This window comes from Lolium rigidum, chromosome 1 (genome assembly GCF_022539505.1).
Source record: "Lolium rigidum isolate FL_2022 chromosome 1, APGP_CSIRO_Lrig_0.1, whole genome shotgun sequence".
Lineage (NCBI taxonomy): Eukaryota > Viridiplantae > Streptophyta > Magnoliopsida > Poales > Poaceae > Lolium > Lolium rigidum.
Genome location: NC_061508.1, coordinates 23123176 through 23142002, shown reverse-complemented (window position 1 = coordinate 23142002; position 18827 = coordinate 23123176). Strand labels below are relative to the sequence as shown.

At 48.0% G+C, this 18827-nt stretch overlaps 2 protein-coding genes across 2 annotated transcripts; both read left to right on the top strand.

The window, feature by feature from the left end:
* The first annotated feature begins 6912 nt into the window (after window positions 1-6912).
* Window positions 6913-11898, top strand: LOC124685063. Its single transcript, XM_047219353.1, has 5 exons — window positions 6913-7238; window positions 7772-7818; window positions 8988-9209; window positions 10945-11046; window positions 11554-11898. The coding sequence occupies exons 1-5, from the start codon at window positions 7022-7024 to the stop codon at window positions 11683-11685; spliced, it is 720 nt and encodes a 239-aa protein (XP_047075309.1). The 5' UTR covers window positions 6913-7021; the 3' UTR covers window positions 11686-11898.
* Window positions 11899-16558: 4660 nt separating this feature from the next.
* On the top strand, window positions 16559-16879 carry LOC124685062. The gene has a single exon (XM_047219352.1). The coding sequence runs from the start codon at window positions 16559-16561 to the stop codon at window positions 16877-16879; it is 321 nt and encodes a 106-aa protein (XP_047075308.1).
* The last annotated feature ends 1948 nt before the right edge of the window (window positions 16880-18827 follow it).

The window sequence follows — 18827 nt, the reverse complement described above, 5'->3', positions numbered from 1 at the left end:
GGATGGTAGTGATGTGAGGATCACATGTGTTCACGGAGTGTTAATGCTTTGCTCCGGTGCTCTATTAAAAGGAGTACCTTAATATCCGAGTAGATTCCCTTGAGGCCCTGGCTGCCACTGGCTGGTAGGACAAAAGATGTTGTGCAAGTTTCTCATTGCGAGCACGTACGACTATAATTGGAACACATGCCTATTGATTGCTTTGTACTTAGACACCGTTTTATTGTTATCTCGCAAATGCCCCGCTTGATTGTTACATGAGTTTCTCTCATCCATGCAACGCCCGTTATCCGTCCCCGTGCCTACAATATTTTAATCCTGCTTGTTTACTATAATCACTACTGCTTGTCTCTGCTACTCTGCTGCTTGTTATTTCACTACGCTCATCGCTATAAAACTGTTACCTCTCGATAAACTCTTGCGAGCAAGTCTCGTTTCCAGTGCGAGCTGAATTGACAACTCCGCTGTTAAGGCTTTCAAGTATTCTTTGTCTCCCCTTGTGTCGAATCTATAAATTGGGTTTTACTACCCGCGAAGACTGCTGCGATCCCCTATACTTGTGGGTCATCACTTTCCTCAACGTGTGCAGGTATTGCGCCTCGGCTTCCTCCAAGCTACGTAGCCGCTGAACCCTACGCTTTTGGGAGTGACTGAGTCCATCAGGGCACCACCTTGGCCGGTGGTATCTATCTTCTTCTTCCTCTTCGGACTCCTCGAAATCTTCCTCGAAATCTTCCACTCGAGGTGACTCAGCTCGCCTTTTCTGAGGTGGGAGAGGCCCTAGACGCTTGAACACTGAAACCTCACCCGTGTCCTCCTTCTGCTGTCTACATTCCGGGAAGTTGTCGATTGTAGGCAATCGGCTCATTCCTGAATCCCAGCAGTGCTTAAAGAAAGGACAATCCCAGTGTCTGTCCATGTCTTCCTGCTCTCTTGACTTCCCCTTAGCGTGGTGCTCATATCCTTTGTCGTCTCTATCATACCGACGATATTTTCCGTTGTCTACATCAGACCGACGATATCTTTCGTCGTCTCTGTCGTACCGCCGGCGTTGGTCGTACTGACGCTCATATTTGTTAAGGAGATGCGCGGAGAGCGGTCGTTGATACCGCACGTTTCTCACGTGCTCCTCGGTGATGTACCGCCTGTCATCATATCGGGGCCGGTCACGTGGGCCGGCCTCCTCCTTTTCCTTGCCACGGGAGTTACCGGTTTCTTCTTTATCCCTGCCATGGTGGTATACAGGCCCTGCCATGTTAACACCGAATGAGAAATCTAGCCGACGCCTCGTGGAGTGATTGAGTTCCACCATGTTGACGCTAGGAAACGGTTGCGTGTCTACTTTCATAGCAAATTGACCAAGGATCAAACGGCCTTGTTCTATCGCCGTTTGGATCTGCCGACGCAACTCTTTGCAGTCATTGGTGATATGGGTGAATGAGTGATGCCACTTGCAGTACGGTCTCCCGTTCATTTCTTGCGCCGTAGGGATTTTATGGCCTTCGGGTAACTTCAGCTGTTTTTCCTTAAGTAATAAATCGAATATCTGCTCAGCTTTGCTTATATCGAAGTCAAACCCTTTTGCAGGCCCTTGTTGTTTCACCCATTTGCAGGACACGGGAACTGCACCCCGAGCCCATTCAGCCACAGCTACTTCCTGGTCTTCTGCAGAGTCTCCAACTTCTTCTGTCTCGACCGGGCCTATCGGGCGTTTGAACTTATCTTGGTACAATTCTGGGTGGCGCTTCTAATACAATGTTAATTTCTGAGCCATGTGCGCCAGTGAATTGTATTCCACTTGGAAAGCCAGATCCTTGATCGGCGCTGCGAGGCCCAACACTGCCAGATCGACTGCTTCTTTCTCAGTTAAACGAGCCGAATAACATCGGTTCTTGACGATCCTGAAACGCTCGAATGTATTCCGACACCTGTTTCTCCCCGCTTCGCCGCACCTGCGCTAGATCGGCAATGCCGACCTCGGTAGCTTCTGAGTGATATTGAACATGAAACTGCTCTTCCAGTTGCTTCCACGTCCGGACTGAGTTTGGTGGCAACGAGGTGTACCACCCAAAAGCTGGTCCTGTGAGAGAATGCGCAAAAAACCTTACACGTAACGAGTCTGATGCTGAAATCATGCCCAACTGTGCCAAATATCGGCTCACATTCTCAATTGAGCTAGACCCTTCTGATCCATTGAACTTTGAGAACTCAGGGAGCCGATACTTGGGCGGCAGCGGAATCAAATCATATTCGTTGGGGTACGGCTTGGAATAGCCGACTGTTCTCCTCTTTGGCGGGATGCCAAGCCGGTCTCTCAAGATTGTACTAATTTGTTCCACGGTATGAGCTGCAGGGGCTGAGCTTTCATGACTCGTTCCGGTGGCATATTTAGCTAGCCACGCTTGTTTATCGGCGTCCGCTCCAGAAATCCCTCCTCGCTGCAATCCGGTTCGTGCGTGCCAAGTTATTGCGGTCCGGCACGTATGTGCACACGTATCCATGTGGGATTTCTTTAGGTGGCTCATACGGGAATTGGCAATCGCCGGGATCGCCTCCAACCTTGTAGACGACGTAGGCCGGTGAACCCTGTGGCTCTAGAGCTGCAAGCGCGAATGGCGGCTGCGGTCCGGTGCAGGAACGGTATTTCTCCTTGGTGAGTTCCTAGGGCAGGCCCTGACGGAGAGTACTTGATGCTTCATGATTTCCTGAACCACGCGAACCGCAATGCGCTCAAAAGCGTTCACCAGGCTCTCAGAATGACGGTGTAGAGAATGAGCCACCATGTAATTAACTTCCTGGCGCAGAGCTCTGGTGCGTTCCTCTGAAGGGGTAGACAGATCTACTTCATCGAGAACGCCTTCGGGTGAGAACCCTTTCCACCTAATGCCATGTGTACGGGTCTTCGCGAAAGAGCCGATGAGATCGGATTCGAAGACGGCTTTAATCTCATCTTATTTCTTGTTGTGCTCCTCAGGCAGATCTTCGTACGTGGTCGGTTCGTCCGCCATCTCAGCTGCGGATGTTGACGTAGTTGCTTGTAGAATGTCCCACCGGGCGTGCCGAGAATGTGTTGCCCGCCAAAACTCACCGGCGAGCACCGACGAGCAACACGAAGAGCCGGGAGGCTCCCAGAACTGCTGGTGGCCCCTGGTCCCTCGGGCGACGGCCCGCAAACTCCGGCACACGTCCTGGCTAATGCGAGGGCGTGCCACTGACCTATACCTGGTCAGGAAGGTGATGGATTGCTTCGATTAGTTTCCTGCATGGCAGACACGTAAACATTAAATCCGAGCCTCGATAGGCTCTCAGGTTACCCTGTGAATCGGCTCAAAGAGCCGATTGACCCATGGTTCGTATTGGATCTACGACAACATGGAGATCCTGCTTGATCAAAACCAAGTTAAATCAATCTACGACAGTCTAGAGCTTTCACCGCATAATCGGAACATCCTACGCGTAGTTGAGCCTGGCAGATACGAAAGTTAATAGAAAACTAGCCCTAAAAGAGGGCTAAAAACCAACACAAAGTCGATTCCCGGAACAATCCCTCTAGGATCGGCAAACCATACCTTACGCACTACTGGATCGTTCAACCCGTTTGCAAGGCCTAACCATGCGGATATCCAGCTAATCCTTGGAGAACAAGGAACAACCATAAAAGATCAGATCTACTAAGTAAAGACCAAACAAGACGCTGCCCTTACACCCAAGATAGGTGCAAAGGCAGCTAGATATTTAGGGGCAGCATATCTAAGCAAGCATATCAGAAAAGTATCGATGTTAGCCCCAAAACATCTATGATAATGGTATTACTCGCCATCAACAAAGCTTCAGTACGAGCAACACAAAACAACGAATAAACGATCATCCCTAGATCGCAAGATGCGATCTAGGCAGCATGACGCTTACCCGGAAGAAACCCTTGAAACAAGGGGTGGCGATGCGCCTAGATTGTGTTTGTTGTGAACGTGATCGTCCTCCTTTCTCAATAATCCTAGGTACATATTTATAGTCCGTAGACTTTCTATCTTTGGAATAAACCTAACTGTGTACGAACCAACTCTATCTCTTAATTCTAAACTGAAACGTGATCTACCATAATGTACAGATACACGGGCAATCTAGCCCAAACTCTCGCACGAGGCCGATTCAGAAACACTTTATGTACATATCCTCTAAGCCCATCTCAATCACGGCCCATCTCTGCTTGGCTAAAATCCGGCGATAACACATGCCCCCTGGTTTTGGCAATAATAATTCCAAACCACTCTGTTTTCCTTCATCGGGTTACGCGTTGCAGAGCAGAACCGCTACAGTACCCTTCCATCATGATGCCTTGCCTTCTCAACTTCTCCGCACTCTGCACGATTTGACGAGTTTGGCACCGCATCCTCGAAACTGCCCAAGCATTGAATCATCTCCCACTATATCCCCTTTATTTAACCTCACCCGAGCAGTTCGCCTCCTCATCCTCCTATTCCGCATTAGCAATCGGAAAAACCCTCCTCTGCAACCATGGATTCCTCCTCCTCTGCCTCTAAGAGCATCTCCAGTCGCGTCCCCCAAACCGTCCCCCAAAGCGATTTGGGGCGCGCCGGACAAAAAAAGCGTTCCAGCCGCGTCCCCAAAGCCCATTTTTGTCCGGCGCGGCCCGATACGGTGTCCGGCGCCCCGAGCCCATCCCCGTCCCACGGGGACGCCTCCGGGGACGCCGGACACAACGAAGCGAGGCGGGGAGTAGCGGGGCCGACGCGTCGGCCGGCACGGTTAATTTTAACCTAACCGTCGCCTACCTCGCGACGGAAGTTATTCGCGCGGTGACACACGGCGGCATCTTTGCCTTAATGGCGACGGAGGGGCAGGCGAGACGTCTCGTCGGTCTGCTGCGCGGCCTCCACGCGTCGCCGGCGTTCGCACGCCACCGCCCGTTCCCGCGCGATCTTCCCGCCTCTTCTCGTCCGTTCCCGCGCTTTCTTCCCGACGCCGGCGTCTATAAAAGGTCTCCCGGCTCATCAATGGTAGCCACCACACCCCGCCGGCAACAAACACAGCCCTCGTCGCTCCACGGCCGTCTCCTCCATCACCGGTGGCAATGGCGAACCGCCCGGCGATGGCCACTTCCCTCCACCGCCGTCTCCTCCATTGACGAGCCGGCGGCGGCGTGCGACACTCGAGGAGGCACTCGAGGAGGAGGCCCGCCAGCCGGCGTGAGGCGCAGCGGGCGGCGGATCTAGCGGCGTTCTCCGCCCTGCCTCCGCGGCCGAGGAGGCCGCGGCGGCGGCAGCGTGGCAGGAGCAGCGGTGCGACACCGTTGCGGCGTTCGACGCCTCGACGGGACAAGAGGCGCGACGGCGCCGTGCACGGGAGGACATGGAGCAGCGATGGGCTGACGAGCGCCGGCGCCAGCGCGATGAGCGGCGGCGCTGTTCCGTGAACGGCGTGACTCGATCGAGCGCCGGCGGCGTGAGTCGATCGAGCTCCAGCGAGCAGAGCGACGGCGGAGGAGCGTCGACAGCGGGAGTCGGCGCTACTGGCGCTATGGGGGAGGCGGGCGGAGCGGTTGGCGGCGGCCGACGCGTTTGCGGCGGCGATGATGGAGGCGCCAACGGATGTGGAGGAGGAGGCGCCAATGGAGGAGGAGGCCGAGGCGGAGGAGACCGAGGTGGAGGACGACGACGACGACGGCGAGTTCGGCCGGTCCGACGACGACGTCCCGCACCCGGACGAGACGGCCGATCAGCAACGCGCCCTCGTCGAGTCCTTCGAGTCGGAGAAGAAGCTCCAGGACGACGCCCGTGCCCGCGAAGAGGCGCGATTCGTCGCGCCGTCGAGCTCTCCCTCCGTGCGGCCCGAGCGGGGAGGGTGGAGGAGGACTATCGGCGGGAGCAGCACCGTCCGGCCACCGCCGAACGCAAGGAGAGGAGGCGCGCGAGGAGGAGCTGCGGCGTAGGGGAGGCGACGACGGGGCGGGGCCGGTCGAACGCGCCGCCGGGCGGTCGATAGCCTAGGTTTAGATGAAATCTAGCCGTTTTCATTCAAACTTTGTAATATATAATCAAAATTGAATGAAAACCTTTATTTTCCTGCACAAATATTCATTTGGGGGCGGCGTTTGGGGGACGCGGCTGGGGAGCGACGTCCCCCAAACGCGGCACGAGCAAAACACGTCCCCCAAACGCTCAATCCGGCGCGGTTTGGGGGACGGTTTGGGGGACGCGACTGGAGATGCTCTTAACCTCACCCGAGCAGCCTGTTTTCTGTCTTATTCTTTTGTTCTTTTTTCTGTGTCGAAAATTATTAAATTTGAACGAATTTTATAATTTGAAGAAAGTTATAATCTTGAACAAAATTTGAAATTTTACAAATTTATATTTGAACGAATTTCGCTATTTGAACAAATTTTTAATCTTGAACAAAATTTTAAATTAGAACAAAATTTTAAATTTTGAACAGTTTTTAAAATTTGAACAAATTTGTAATCTTGAACGAATTTTGAATTTTGAACAAATTTTAAATTTCGAACAATTTTTGGAACTAATTAAAAAATCATTTTTAAAAATTGTTCAAATTTAAAAAACGTTCAGTTTCAAAAATTGTTCCAAGTTAAAAAAAATCAGAATTTGGAATTTTTTATTTTCCAAAAGTATTCACATTCTACAAAAAAACAGAAAAGGAAAAAAGAAACAAAAAGAAAAATCAGTTACCTGATGCTGTTGGGCCGCGGCCCAGCAAGCCACCTCACGCCTGTAGGGGTGTGCGGTGCTGTGCGAGCACCGCACTGGTCGGTGTACAGCATCACCCAGGGCCGAGAGCGCGCCGGAGCTCTATGTGCTGCCCAGGCGGACGTTACAGTAAGTACCGCGCACTGATTACACAGAACCAACCATACCTTTTCTTTCCCTCGAGAAAAAAACCAGACCTTTCTTCTCCGACGAACACGACTCTCCTCCAGTCACGCCCAACCCGCGTCCCCCGACCGATTGATTGCCGGACGACTCCACCACCACCGGCGCCGGCACCGATGGAGTACGAATTCCGCGGCCGGTCGGGCTCCGGATCCTACGCCGCCGGCGGTGGCGGTGGAGGCGGCGGCTCGTCCCTCTACCCGCGCGTCGGCCAGCCCTCCCACGGCGCCGCCGCCCCACCGCAGCGGGCCGCGCCGTACCACCACGTCACCGCACATCCCCCATCCCCCGCCGCCCCGGCCCCGGCCCCAACTCCTTCCTCCTCTGCATCGAGTAATCCCCTCTTCCCTCATCCTCTACTGCTTGGTTGGTTGTTCGGTAGCGGGGAAACTTGTGCGTCGAATTAGATCGACAAAAAAAAAAGCTTAATGGCTTGTTCGATCTAATTCCTAGTGGATTAGTGCGTGTTTGATCAGCAGATATATCTTGTTTGAGTTCTAATTAAAGAGAGCTTGATTGGGAAGTCGAAGCTGAATAATCAAGACCTAGGTGGCTTTACTTAGTTTGTTCGTTCGGACTTTAACCCCGTCACTGCTCTGATAGATGGCCTATGTGTGTGCTTAAACGTGTTTAACTAGCAAGTCACCAACTTCCTCGCAAAGAAGGAGCCATGCTGAAAAGGGGAAAATATTGGGAGGGATTGCTTGGAGTTCGAATTTATATATGGAGGAGGGGAATACCCGCATGTATCTATTTTTTCCGTAATCAGCATGCCAGACTAACAATCTGCTCAAGTGTGTGCCCTTTTGTACTAGTTTACCTAAGCAGGTCATGATTTACTAACATCATTCATTGTTGTGCTGCAGTGGGCATACAAGTTATTATAAAGCCAGAATATCGGATAACCCCTCCTGTAAGTTATATAAATTATCACACAATTCACTATTTTTCTGACCCCTTATGCAAAAGCTGTTAATCTTCTTTGTTACCCAAAAGAATCCAGATTCACTGCAATGCCAGTGACTTGAGTTTTCTTTCTGGATATTAAGGGTATTACTCCGAGCAGATTGATCTTTCCTCTAGCCTTTAGCCAGTAAAATGCTATTTCATACCTAAATGGGAGCTTTCTTAGCTTCTGTGCATTGGCTGGTCATGAACCATACATAGTGCCTTGAGTGTCTAGTTTTCTATAAATAAAGTGTGGTGCATCTCAGCACGATATGCTGGTTAATTAATTTTCATTTCTTACTTTGTGTGCTCAATTAGAGCATGTCCTATGTACCAAAATAGAAAAATGATCCCGATTATTAGCATTATTCCAGGGGTCACCTTTACCTTCCAATTAGCACTGTGTGTGATATTCTTAAGCATGGCTAACAAACATTCATGATTTACTCCTTGATCCGAGCCACATTCCACAGACAAAGACCAGGTTTATTAACTTTACATGGGTATCTCAGGTTTTGCTGATGTACCATGTTGTTCAGTAGCCTATTGGAAATATGCATGGTGCAGCTTGTTCCAAGCTCTTTGCATTTCTAAACACTAAATAGTCTACAGAAGTCTGCTTGAAATTCTAAATGAGCGTGTGTCTAAACAATAGATGAACTTAATACCATTGGTTTACAATAGAAGATTTTGCATGTGACTATATTTTGTTAATTTTATTTTAGTTCGTTGGCCAACTCTTCCATTGTTCATTAGTTGAGATCTGGACTGTAGAATGTTGGTGTACCAGTTAGTACTTCGTAGTGGGGGAGGCTGATTCGTGGTTGACCCCGTAGGAGTTGCCATGCTGTCGAATCATGTTGGAACTAGCAGCCCATCATCTTTTGCGCTGCCCCCAATGCCTGCCAACACTAGCCTAACTTGTTGTCAGGGTTGATTCACTCAAAACTCTTCCTATTCTTTTTTTTTTTTGCAAGAGATACATCTTTCTATTCTCCAAAATTGTACAGTTTATGCAAGGCACCCGTTTTTTGTTAGAAATGTCATCTGCTATTTATTTATTTAGTATGCTTCCCACTCTGGAATTCAGTATTTCAAGAATTTGCTGTCCGCTAATTGATGTTATCTTTTCAGCCTCACTTGGCACCGCAGATGGTAGAAATTCCCCGCAGCACATTTAACTTTGATTTTGAGTATGAAAGAAAGATTCTTGCGGAGGCAGAGAAGGAGAACCCCAACTGGGGCAAGTTTGTGGTAGAAAGAAAGACACCACCACCACCACAACAGCAGCAGCAGCAACAACAACCACTGCAGCCACCAAGAGGGCCAAGACACACAACTCCCACTACTTCTACGGTAAACACTATCTATTGGACTCTGACATCTTCTCCCCTCCCATTCTTTCCTTTTCTCTGCCAGAGCAGCCGTACATTAATATATGGTGAAAAAAGAATGTATTATAACCATACCATTTATCCAAGTACAATTTAACTGAGGTGGATTTTTTAGACTACTCTGTTGCTATTTTTTATACACGCGAATGTCAGCATGCATTATATTGCCATGTGTTACAGAAAAAAAACATGTAACAACGTATACCTCATAAATGTTGGTCGGAACAAAAAAGATATTCTTGACGCTTTGAAAAAAACACCAACTAAACCGCAATGTGATGTTGTTGGAAAATTGCCGAAAACATATCGGAAAAAATACTAGAGGCCCTAGCAACGCACAGGCATTCAACTAGTAACTATAATATCTTTGCAGTTTGTTCAAATCTAACAACACTACTTCTTTTGGTAATTTTTATGCCTTCTTCTGTCTAACAGACTGTTAATCCTACAAGAGTTTTTTACTTATAAGTTGTATTATGCTCAAGGTTTCCATGATCAGACTCAAAGCCACTTTTTCCTATGCATCTAAATTGCATTTTGCTTGAAGTTTTTATCAGCTCAGACTGAAAGCCAGTTTTATCTAGTTAACTAGTATTTTGGCAAGTTCTCGTCTATTGATATTGTCATATGCACTCTATTGTTTAGCCACAAACCTTAAGTTAAGTAGTGAAGTCCAGACATTGCCAGCTAAAGTTGATTCCGACAATGAGAGTTGGTACCATGGTTCTGCCACTTCCTTTTTTGAAAGATCGATTCTGCTACTTTATATAGTTCAGTTCAAGAGAATGCATTCATGTGCAGTTATCTCCTATGAATTTGGATAGTATGCTTAGGATGTGGTGTCCAAAACCTAGGGGATTGTTACCTCCTCATTTAGTTCATAATTTCAAAAACTTGACCGCCCACCGGAAAATACCGAACGGAAGACTTGTTTGGTTTTCTAAGACAAGAATCGCAATAGCGAAAACCAGAGAGACAAATCAAGCTGCTGCCCGTAGGAATTGAACTTGCAACATATACCCGCACGCAAGTAACTCCGGCTTGAGGCTCATTACAAATTGGGCTGAACTAGTTTTGTGATATCTATTGAAGTATATGCTGCATATACATTCCCTAAACAAATGCTACATATACATTCGGAAATCCATTTTCCCTGTAATTAGTTTAATATTTAATTCACTGTGATGATTTTTTGTTGCTACTGAATCCTGAACTGGCGGTTGTACTGGTGAGGCAGTGTTGCTTGTCCGGCTCACTCGCCGGTCTGGTTTTTGAAACTTTGGTTTAGTTAACTCTCTGATAAACATTTTTCAAAAGTAACCCTTTGATAAATATGTTTCAAAAGTAACATGTTTTGTTGTAAGATTTGACTCATACTTAATCAATGTATGGACTTTATTATTTTCGAGAAAGATACAAGACCATCTATCACTTGTTATCATTATGAGTTCTCTTTTGTCTGTGTATTTCTTTCGTACTTTTACTCGTTTGTTGCGTCAGTGAAATCTTACGGTAATGCATTTCATTAAACTTTTCTCTCTGGAAGGCATTTTATGATCTCGCTATAGGTTCCTTGCCTCCTTCGCATCCTTCCACATGATAAATACTTGCCAGATGTTTATAACAGCTGGGTAGTCTATTAATATAATATGATATCTCTGAATCTCTATTTTCATTCTGTTTTGGCCCTTTTGCAGGTTGCACCAGTAGATCCAGTTGTGGAGAAGTATATCTCCATGGGGCTTGGACGTGAAGCTGTGTCATTTGCTGTGTTAAATTATGGAGATAATCCAACAAAGGCATGCTCCTTTCCCTTGTTCATCTTTTACTTCAGCAATGCTATCTTTCATCATCATCAATTCAAAAACTAATGTTCTGCTAAGTCAACATGTTTGAAGGCCACAGCTGATCACTTTTACTATTTGCAGTTAGTTTGATGACTTTTTTGGGTACCATATGCTAATCAATGTGAGAGCTACATTATGCTGGCTATTCTAACGGTTTAACTTGTTGACATAGTTCCTTTGCCAAAATAAACTGCTTGCATGTTTAGGTGTCCTATTACCAAAATATCGATGCAAAGTTAGCCTAATTTTAGCAAATGAAATGTTTTCGGGTCCGGGCGAAGCTTGAAACCATTGTTTAACTGTAACAACCAGAATATTAGTTGAGTCCCTAAATAGAACTTGCCTTATATGTATCTATCACTCATTCAGTACTACAGTTTTTTTTGGATATTTTTCTCCGCCTTCTCATTTTTTCGCAAAACTAGCAAATATAATTCTGGTGGTTGCCTTGCCCTCCAGGTGAAGGAGTTTGTGAAATCCTACAACGACCTCCACGAGATGGGCTTCACCACCGGGAACGTCCCCGAGTTGTTGGCGATCCATGACAACGACCCTGACAAAGTTATCCAGCACTTGCTCAGCTCACCATAGTCCAGCACGAGAGTACAGCTTCTACACGTATGTACAGGTCCCATCCTATGCTGCTCAGCAGTATTGTACTACTACATACATTATGCATGGAACTTGTAATGCAGTCTGGACCGGTTCTACGCGTCAGCTGCTAGGCTGACGCATCAAACCGATTGCCACGATGGTGTGTAACAACGATCTTCCGTCATGATTCGTTGCTTTTCCGGTTTTCCAGATATGTGTGTATGTATTTTCTGGAGAATTTTCGCTAAACATGTCTACGTGTGAGACAACAGAACGCCACTGCATGGCCATGGACTCGTGGTGTGTATACGTAAATATCTCGGGTCACGACAGAATGCGGCGGCTGCCGCTGCTTCAAAACCGTCCAACTCTCTCTACCTCACAGCTTTATCTACATGCGGCTACACCTAGCGAAATCAGGGAACCCTCAAAAAATGAAAACCTAGCGAAATCAGGGGGAGAAGAGGCGAACGAGCCGGTTTCCAGGAATCAAAGCGAATAAAATAACGTATTAATTAGTAGGTTTCCAGGAATCAAAGCGAATAAAATCACGTATTAATTAGTAGTACTCCATCTCTCACAGTTTATAAGGCACGCGCGTACCCCTAGTCGCAAATTTGATCAAGTTAGCATTAGTTATATGTTATAAAAATTATATCATTATAAAGTTTAGATGTTCTATTTTCTAATGATATAATTTTTGTATTATATAATTTAAATTATATATGTTAAATTGATGACCTAGGGGTACGCGCGCGCCTAATAAACTGTGAAGGAGGGAGTAGTATATATGGCCTAATTTTAAGGTACAGTAACTTTCTAATTTTATTAGGAGCCCAATAAAGGGAGTACTAATTTATTACGGCATATTCTCCTTTTGTTATACTGAGATATGTATCGATATTTGCCATAAATAGTCCCAGTTGAATACTATATAAACAGTCTCGTGTGGTGAGATAACTACAGAACATATTCCATTAGATCACTAGTTAGCTAAAAGCATGGCAATGTCAAAATACGTCATCCCGATGGTTCTTTCCTTGATGATAGTCCTGGCGATGCAAGAGCAAGCAGTGGCGGCTCGTGTGTTGGAAGAATCTAAAGGATCGGTGCCCTATCTGACGACTCCGGAGGTTCGTGCTACATCAATTCCAATCAAGCCCGATCGTGCTACTCCTGGCAGCTCGTGTCATGAGAAGTTCCCCCCCTGCCCACCCCATGATCCTCCTCCCGCCATGTTTGACTAATGTGTTACTTGCGAGGATATGCTGAATAAAACAATATCTATGCTAATATTTTCTCTACAGAGTTTAACATTACATTTTTCACCTATAGCATTTCGATTGGTACATTATCATAGGCCACCTAATACTACAGTGCAGGGGCTGCTCGAATGCCCCGTGTCACACGCCAAAAATATTACTACAAACAAGATGCCAACCGCTCTGTACAAGATTAGATACAGTCCAGCGCAACCTCAGATTTGTCGGAGATGTCTAACGCAATTCTTCCATCTTCCTTGATGTGTAACACTTGATGTACCGTATCAATTGGCTATGGGGAAAGTTGGTTATTTACCAAAAGTTCATTGGTCTTGGAGTATATACCCAAAGTGGTTTGCCCAATAGTAAAATACCTATTAGGGACTTCAAAGTAAGTACAAACCTACGCTTAGCCCTTCTAATGATAACCAGTAGACACGAAAGGATAAAACTGCCCTGGACAATTGAAACGGAATTTGGTCACGCACGAGCTTGGGCAGCTTGGATCGACCAGACTGTAATCCCTCGACCCATGCCCTGCCGCCAAGGAACACGGCAGCCCGCGCATCATAGAAACCCGTTTTCTCAGTCAAGCGGGTCGAACAGATCATGTCTTCTCCAACCCCCTCCCCTCTCTTCGACACGCAGCCTGCGCTCCGGCTCCCATATTGCTCTTGCTCGGTCTGATCTATGGAGATTTGATCCGCACTCGACTGGTCCATATACCGAACTCAGTCGTGATCATGACATCTGTTGCCTTGCTTGAGAAACGCTGGGCACTCTCCTTTGTGGGCGTGTCCTCTGAAACACAGAGAGAAGAGACCACACATCTTAGCCAATCGAATAGCTTGACTAATTAAAAGCAAGGAAACACTGCAGTTGATGAGATTCAGATAGCGATGTTACAGTTTGGTCGGCACAGAAACCTTTTTTCGAGACAGCGTAAAAGATTCTTTGCGTTTCATTTCATTGAAAAAGTAGAATTTATTACATGCCTCCTAGAAGGTACAGAAGTAAACAGACAAGAGGGTTCAGTGAACGTCCCAGGTTGTTGGGATGACATCTTTTAGACCATTTGCTACTGTCTTTAATTACTAGATTTTGTAAGTTGTAGGTTGTACTTCCTCCGGTACGGTATTCTGAGCTCATAGTGAAAATCTATTTGTTCCAAAACACTTAAGAAATAAGGCTCTCTTTTAATCACCTAATTATTTGCCTTTTATAATTACTCATAGCTGCAGCGAGGCAGTGCTCTCTCTTTCCATTTTAGGCTGTGTGGAACAGTCTCTATATGCAAGGAATCTGCATGCATTTTTTTTTTAAAGGGAAGGCCTCCAGGCCCGGCTTTATATATAAAGCCACACACGGCATGAAACAATAGTCAAGTTACAACTCCTCACACACACATCCAGCATAAGTTCAAAGACACAGACCACACCCGGGTCACATGACGAAACGAACGCGATAAAGCCAACAAGCGCAAACCAACCCTAGCCTATGATAAGTGGTGCGCTGGATCATCCTCCTCCTCCAGGGTCTTCCGCCTCCGGCCTTGTCCTCGCGTACAGTCGTCTGACGTCTCCCACCGCCACGTCCAGGAGCCCACTGTCCTTCGGTCTGGCCAGAACCCTCCAGCTCGGAATTGGACGGAGTCTCCAGGTTCCTCTCTGCCGTCAAGCGTTGCGCCCTCTCCAGGGTGGTTGCACCGGCTGCCGCCCCCTTGAACCTCCCGCTCTTGCGCACCCCCGATCTTCCGTTGTCCACCCCGACCACCACCACCTTGGTCCGCTTGCCCTTCGCCATCGACAGCGACGCCGTCGCCTCCCTGCGCAAGGTGTCGCCGGTCTCGCCGTAGTCCGCCTGCAGGCCCTGGTCCATGGTCGCGTCCTCCTTGTCGCCAAGATCATCAGTTAACACACTCACCTCCGTCGCCGCCCCGGCAGACAGCAGCGAGGGACTCCCAGTCACCCCCTTAGTCGGGCTATCCAGCAGCCAAGAGGAGACTGGGTCGGTGACTTGGGTCACCGTGTCCCCAGACACCAACTCAGCGTCCGAACCCTGCAGGGCAGACCGCAACCCCTCCACCTCCATGGCCTCGACCTCCATGGCACCCACCTGTCCGGAGATGAACGGCGGCGGGCCACGAGCGTTCTCGATCGGCCCCAGCTGCATGGCGTCCAAATTGGACCCATACTGGTTGAAACCACATCCGCTGCCCTTGCTCAGCTGTGGGGCGCTGAAGGAGCCGAGCACCGCCGCGAGCGTGGAAACCCCCTTGCCACCACCCTCGGTGGCTGGGCGGTTCGAGTCTTTGTCCTTGCCTTGCTGGTCCTTGTTCTTCCTACTGTGGCGGTTCCAAGGCTCACATTCCTCCTCCTCCGAGTCAGCATCCTCCGGATCATCGTGCCTAGCCGGGGGCTTGGGAGGCGGAGAGCCCCCGGAGCCACCAGTACCACGTCCCAGCTCCGCTTGGACGCCAATGGTAAAAGGCTCCCCATTGACGAAGAGTTGGACAGACCCCTTGATCCTCTCCGGGTACCGGCATTGATAGCGGATCCGCACCGGCTCCGTCAAGTGCTTCTTCAGAGAGAGCTCATCCACATCCACCGGCCTCCCGATCATCGTAGTACCCGCCATGAGCCGTTCCTTCTCGATCATGTCACTCGGCAGCCCTGCCCGGTTGAACCCACACCGTAGGCGAGTGCCTTGGACGGCCTCGGCCCGAGAAACGCCTCACGGATGGAGGTGTTGGACTCGCTGAGGGGAAGAAAGAGCCTTCCGCTGCGAGTCCACATGAGGAGCGTCTCCCGCGAGGGGAAGTGGACCGAGAACTCCGAGTCCGAAAGCTTGACCACCTGCCAATCCCAAAGGTCATCAAGCAGATTCTTCAGCTCATTGGACAGCTGCGCCTCAGTCAGGGGCTTTCCATCAAACCGAATGACCGCCGCGAACTGCCCCGCATTGCTCTTCTGTTGGAGTGGCTCAACGTCGATGTTGAAGAAGCCACCCCCAGTGATAGCGTGTCCCATGGTTTGGAGGATCAAGGGCTTGCCCCTTGTAGGGCAGTTGGCAGAGCTGTGCCCCTCGTTGCTGCAAAGGACGCAGATGGGGTCGAAGGTACACTCCGACTGGAAGTGGCCCTCCCGGCCACACCGGAAACATTCCCCGCCGGTCGCAGTCCTTGCCGACCTCTGCATGCATTTTAACCTGGAGATAAATCCTCTGTCTAGGTAAAGCACTTCAACCTATCTAGGTAAAGCCACGATATACATCAGCATCTAGTTAAAATATTTTAACCTAGCTAGTTAAAGCCGTGACATTTATTTTGAAACCGAAGAAATATTTCAGAAAAAAATATCATCCAAGACGACATTTTTTCTTTAACAAAAATTAACAAACAAACAAGAGGGAAAAGAACAATGGTCCCAACACGAGTCGGCTGCACGCCGCACACGTTAGTCCTGTTTTCGACATGGGTGCGCTGCATGCTGCACGTGAGCCCGCCGCTGCTACCCGTGGAGTGCTTGTAAAGCCATCACGGGCAGAGGTGTTCGATCTGTCTGCTACTCGATCTAGATCGACTCCAAGCAAGGTAGAGAGAGACACCAATGGCATCCCTGAAGCTCACCGCTGTGCTCGCCGTTCTCGCCGTCTGCTCCGCTCTCGCGGCGACGACGCCGGCGACGGCGTACCCGCCCGAGAGCTGCGGAACGCAGAACAGCTACTTCATCAACTGCCTCCGCCGCGGGTTCGGCGAGAGGTGCTGCGCAATGGTCGAGACCCCGAGGTGCTTCTGCCAGGTGGAGCGGGAGGCGGAGATCCACTGCGTTCCCGGCCGGAGCTGCCCCAGCCGTGGCCTCGCCAAGGTCGTCAAGGTCGCCGAGATGCACCTCCGCTGCATGAAGAACCTCAAGTGCAAGCGTGCCTAAGCTAGCTAGCTGTTTTCCTTTGTTTTCTCGCTGCCTCCCTCCTCTAGCGATGTACTTTGACATTTTGGTTTGTTTTGTTTTGAGTATGCGTTGGTCGTGCTACACTCTTTGCATCCTCTTAATCCGTTCCATCTTAGGACAGGGTGATGTTTTCCCCATCTTGTGCGTTGTTCTACGTGATGAAATCTTTCTTGAGCTTTCTACGTGATGAAATCTTGCTAGATTGGTGTGGGTCAGTTTGTGGTGAACATGCATGTCTACTTCAAAATATACCTCTACTTAGGTGAACTGCAACACCTGGTTCATCGGGTTTCATTTTAGCTCCAAATATTGAACGTAAGAAATATTGTAAGATTTCCCAGCTATGGCTCGCAGTCCAATGAATGAACGGTTTGTCCTTTGCGTTTGCTTTTGTGCTTGTTGTCCAGCAGCATGGAACTGATGCATGCCCCCTTTACATGAGCTGTACACCCGTGACGGAACGATCGGTCGGGATAGAGTTTGAGATTTGCAGTGTGCCTCCGGTCCAAATTAGCTTTCCTCAGATTTGTTTTATGTACACACGTATCTATATGTGTTTTATTACGTGTAGGTGCGCTCATTTTAGAAAAAAAAAATTACTCAATTTGGAACGGAGGGAGCTAGTATATTGCAAGCTGATATTGCGCGACTACGAATCCCTGTAGGAAATTTTGCTAGTTTGCATTTCCGTAAAAAGCCAACGCCCCTTGGTACAAAAATGTTGGCAGTATATCATCATACTCTTAAGAAATATCACATTTCTTTATCATAAATTCTAATCGTCCAACCTTGGCTCGTGGTTATCTCCATTCACATTGGGTGAGCCTTGGCATTCATTGTTGCGATTTCTAAGGTCGGTGTTGATGGTAATCATTGCTGTCGTGAGAAGACCGGATAGGCCTCGGATGTTCCTATCTCGCGCATGCTCATGTCGAGTCGAGATATTCCAAAGAGTACTCACATCGGATCGGGAAAAATATATGTGCCAGACGATCATCGTTGCAGCATTGTTCTCTTCCCGACAAGTGGGGTGATAATTCCAGACTTCATTCTTGCCGGTGTTTTTTGAGTTCCGTGTCTTAGTTTTTGGTGTGAAAATTCTAGGCCTCGCCTTTGGTAGTTGTACATGTCAATGGTGGCTCCCTGATTATTTTTTTGTTGAAGGCATCGTGTGGAGATTGGACCTTCTCGAGAGTGAAAACCCAATATCTCACCATGTTGGTTAGGCTGGATGACTACGATATTGCTGCATGGTTACCTTCTTGGAGGCATCTTTTTAAAGATGTTTTTTTCGGAATCGAGATATCGTCACCACGGGTGTACTATAGCTGCTACAAATCTCTGTTTGCTTTCGCGGGGTCTTCGTTTTGTTTCACATCTTGGATGTCTAAATTTATTTTAGTCAGATAAATATTTTCATATGGTTCCTAAATAAGAAAATTTTGCTCATATGCGACAATCTAGCTAAAAGGAATTGGAACGGGAGTAAGAAATGTTGTTTCTGCCACTCTCATGAGACAGTGAATCACCCATTTATCTCATGTCCTTTTGCTAGATTGGTTTGGAGAGTTGTTTATGTCACGTATGATATTCCACCTGCATCCAATATCACAAATATATTTAGAAATTGGCTGAATGGTATCGACAAGAAAACTAAGACTAAAATTCGCATTGGTGTTTCAGCTCTATATCGGTTGTTTTGGAATTTAGAAACGATATAGTGTTTAAGAGGAAGGTTTCTACAATTTTTTTACAGGTTATCCATATAGCAGCTCATTGAATTCAGCTACGGCGTCCCCTTTCCCCGGCGGATCAACGGGAATGCATGGTTACTGAGTGCAACCGTATATTGATGGTTACTTCTTCTACTAGGTTACTTGGCAGCCTATTAGTAGATTACAACATGTCTAGACGCTACATTACTGGT

Coding starts and splice junctions, on each gene's coding strand:
- LOC124685063 (XM_047219353.1), top strand. CDS start 7,022: ATGGAGTACGAATTCCGCGGCCGGTCGGGCTCCGGATCCTACGCCGCC. Junction 7,819..8,987: donor AATATCGGATAACCCCTCCT/GTAAGTTATATA, acceptor TTATCTTTTCAG/CCTCACTTGGCACCGCAGAT. Junction 9,210..10,944: donor CAACTCCCACTACTTCTACG/GTAAACACTATC, acceptor GCCCTTTTGCAG/GTTGCACCAGTAGATCCAGT.
- LOC124685062 (XM_047219352.1), top strand. CDS start 16,559: ATGGCATCCCTGAAGCTCACCGCTGTGCTCGCCGTTCTCGCCGTCTGC.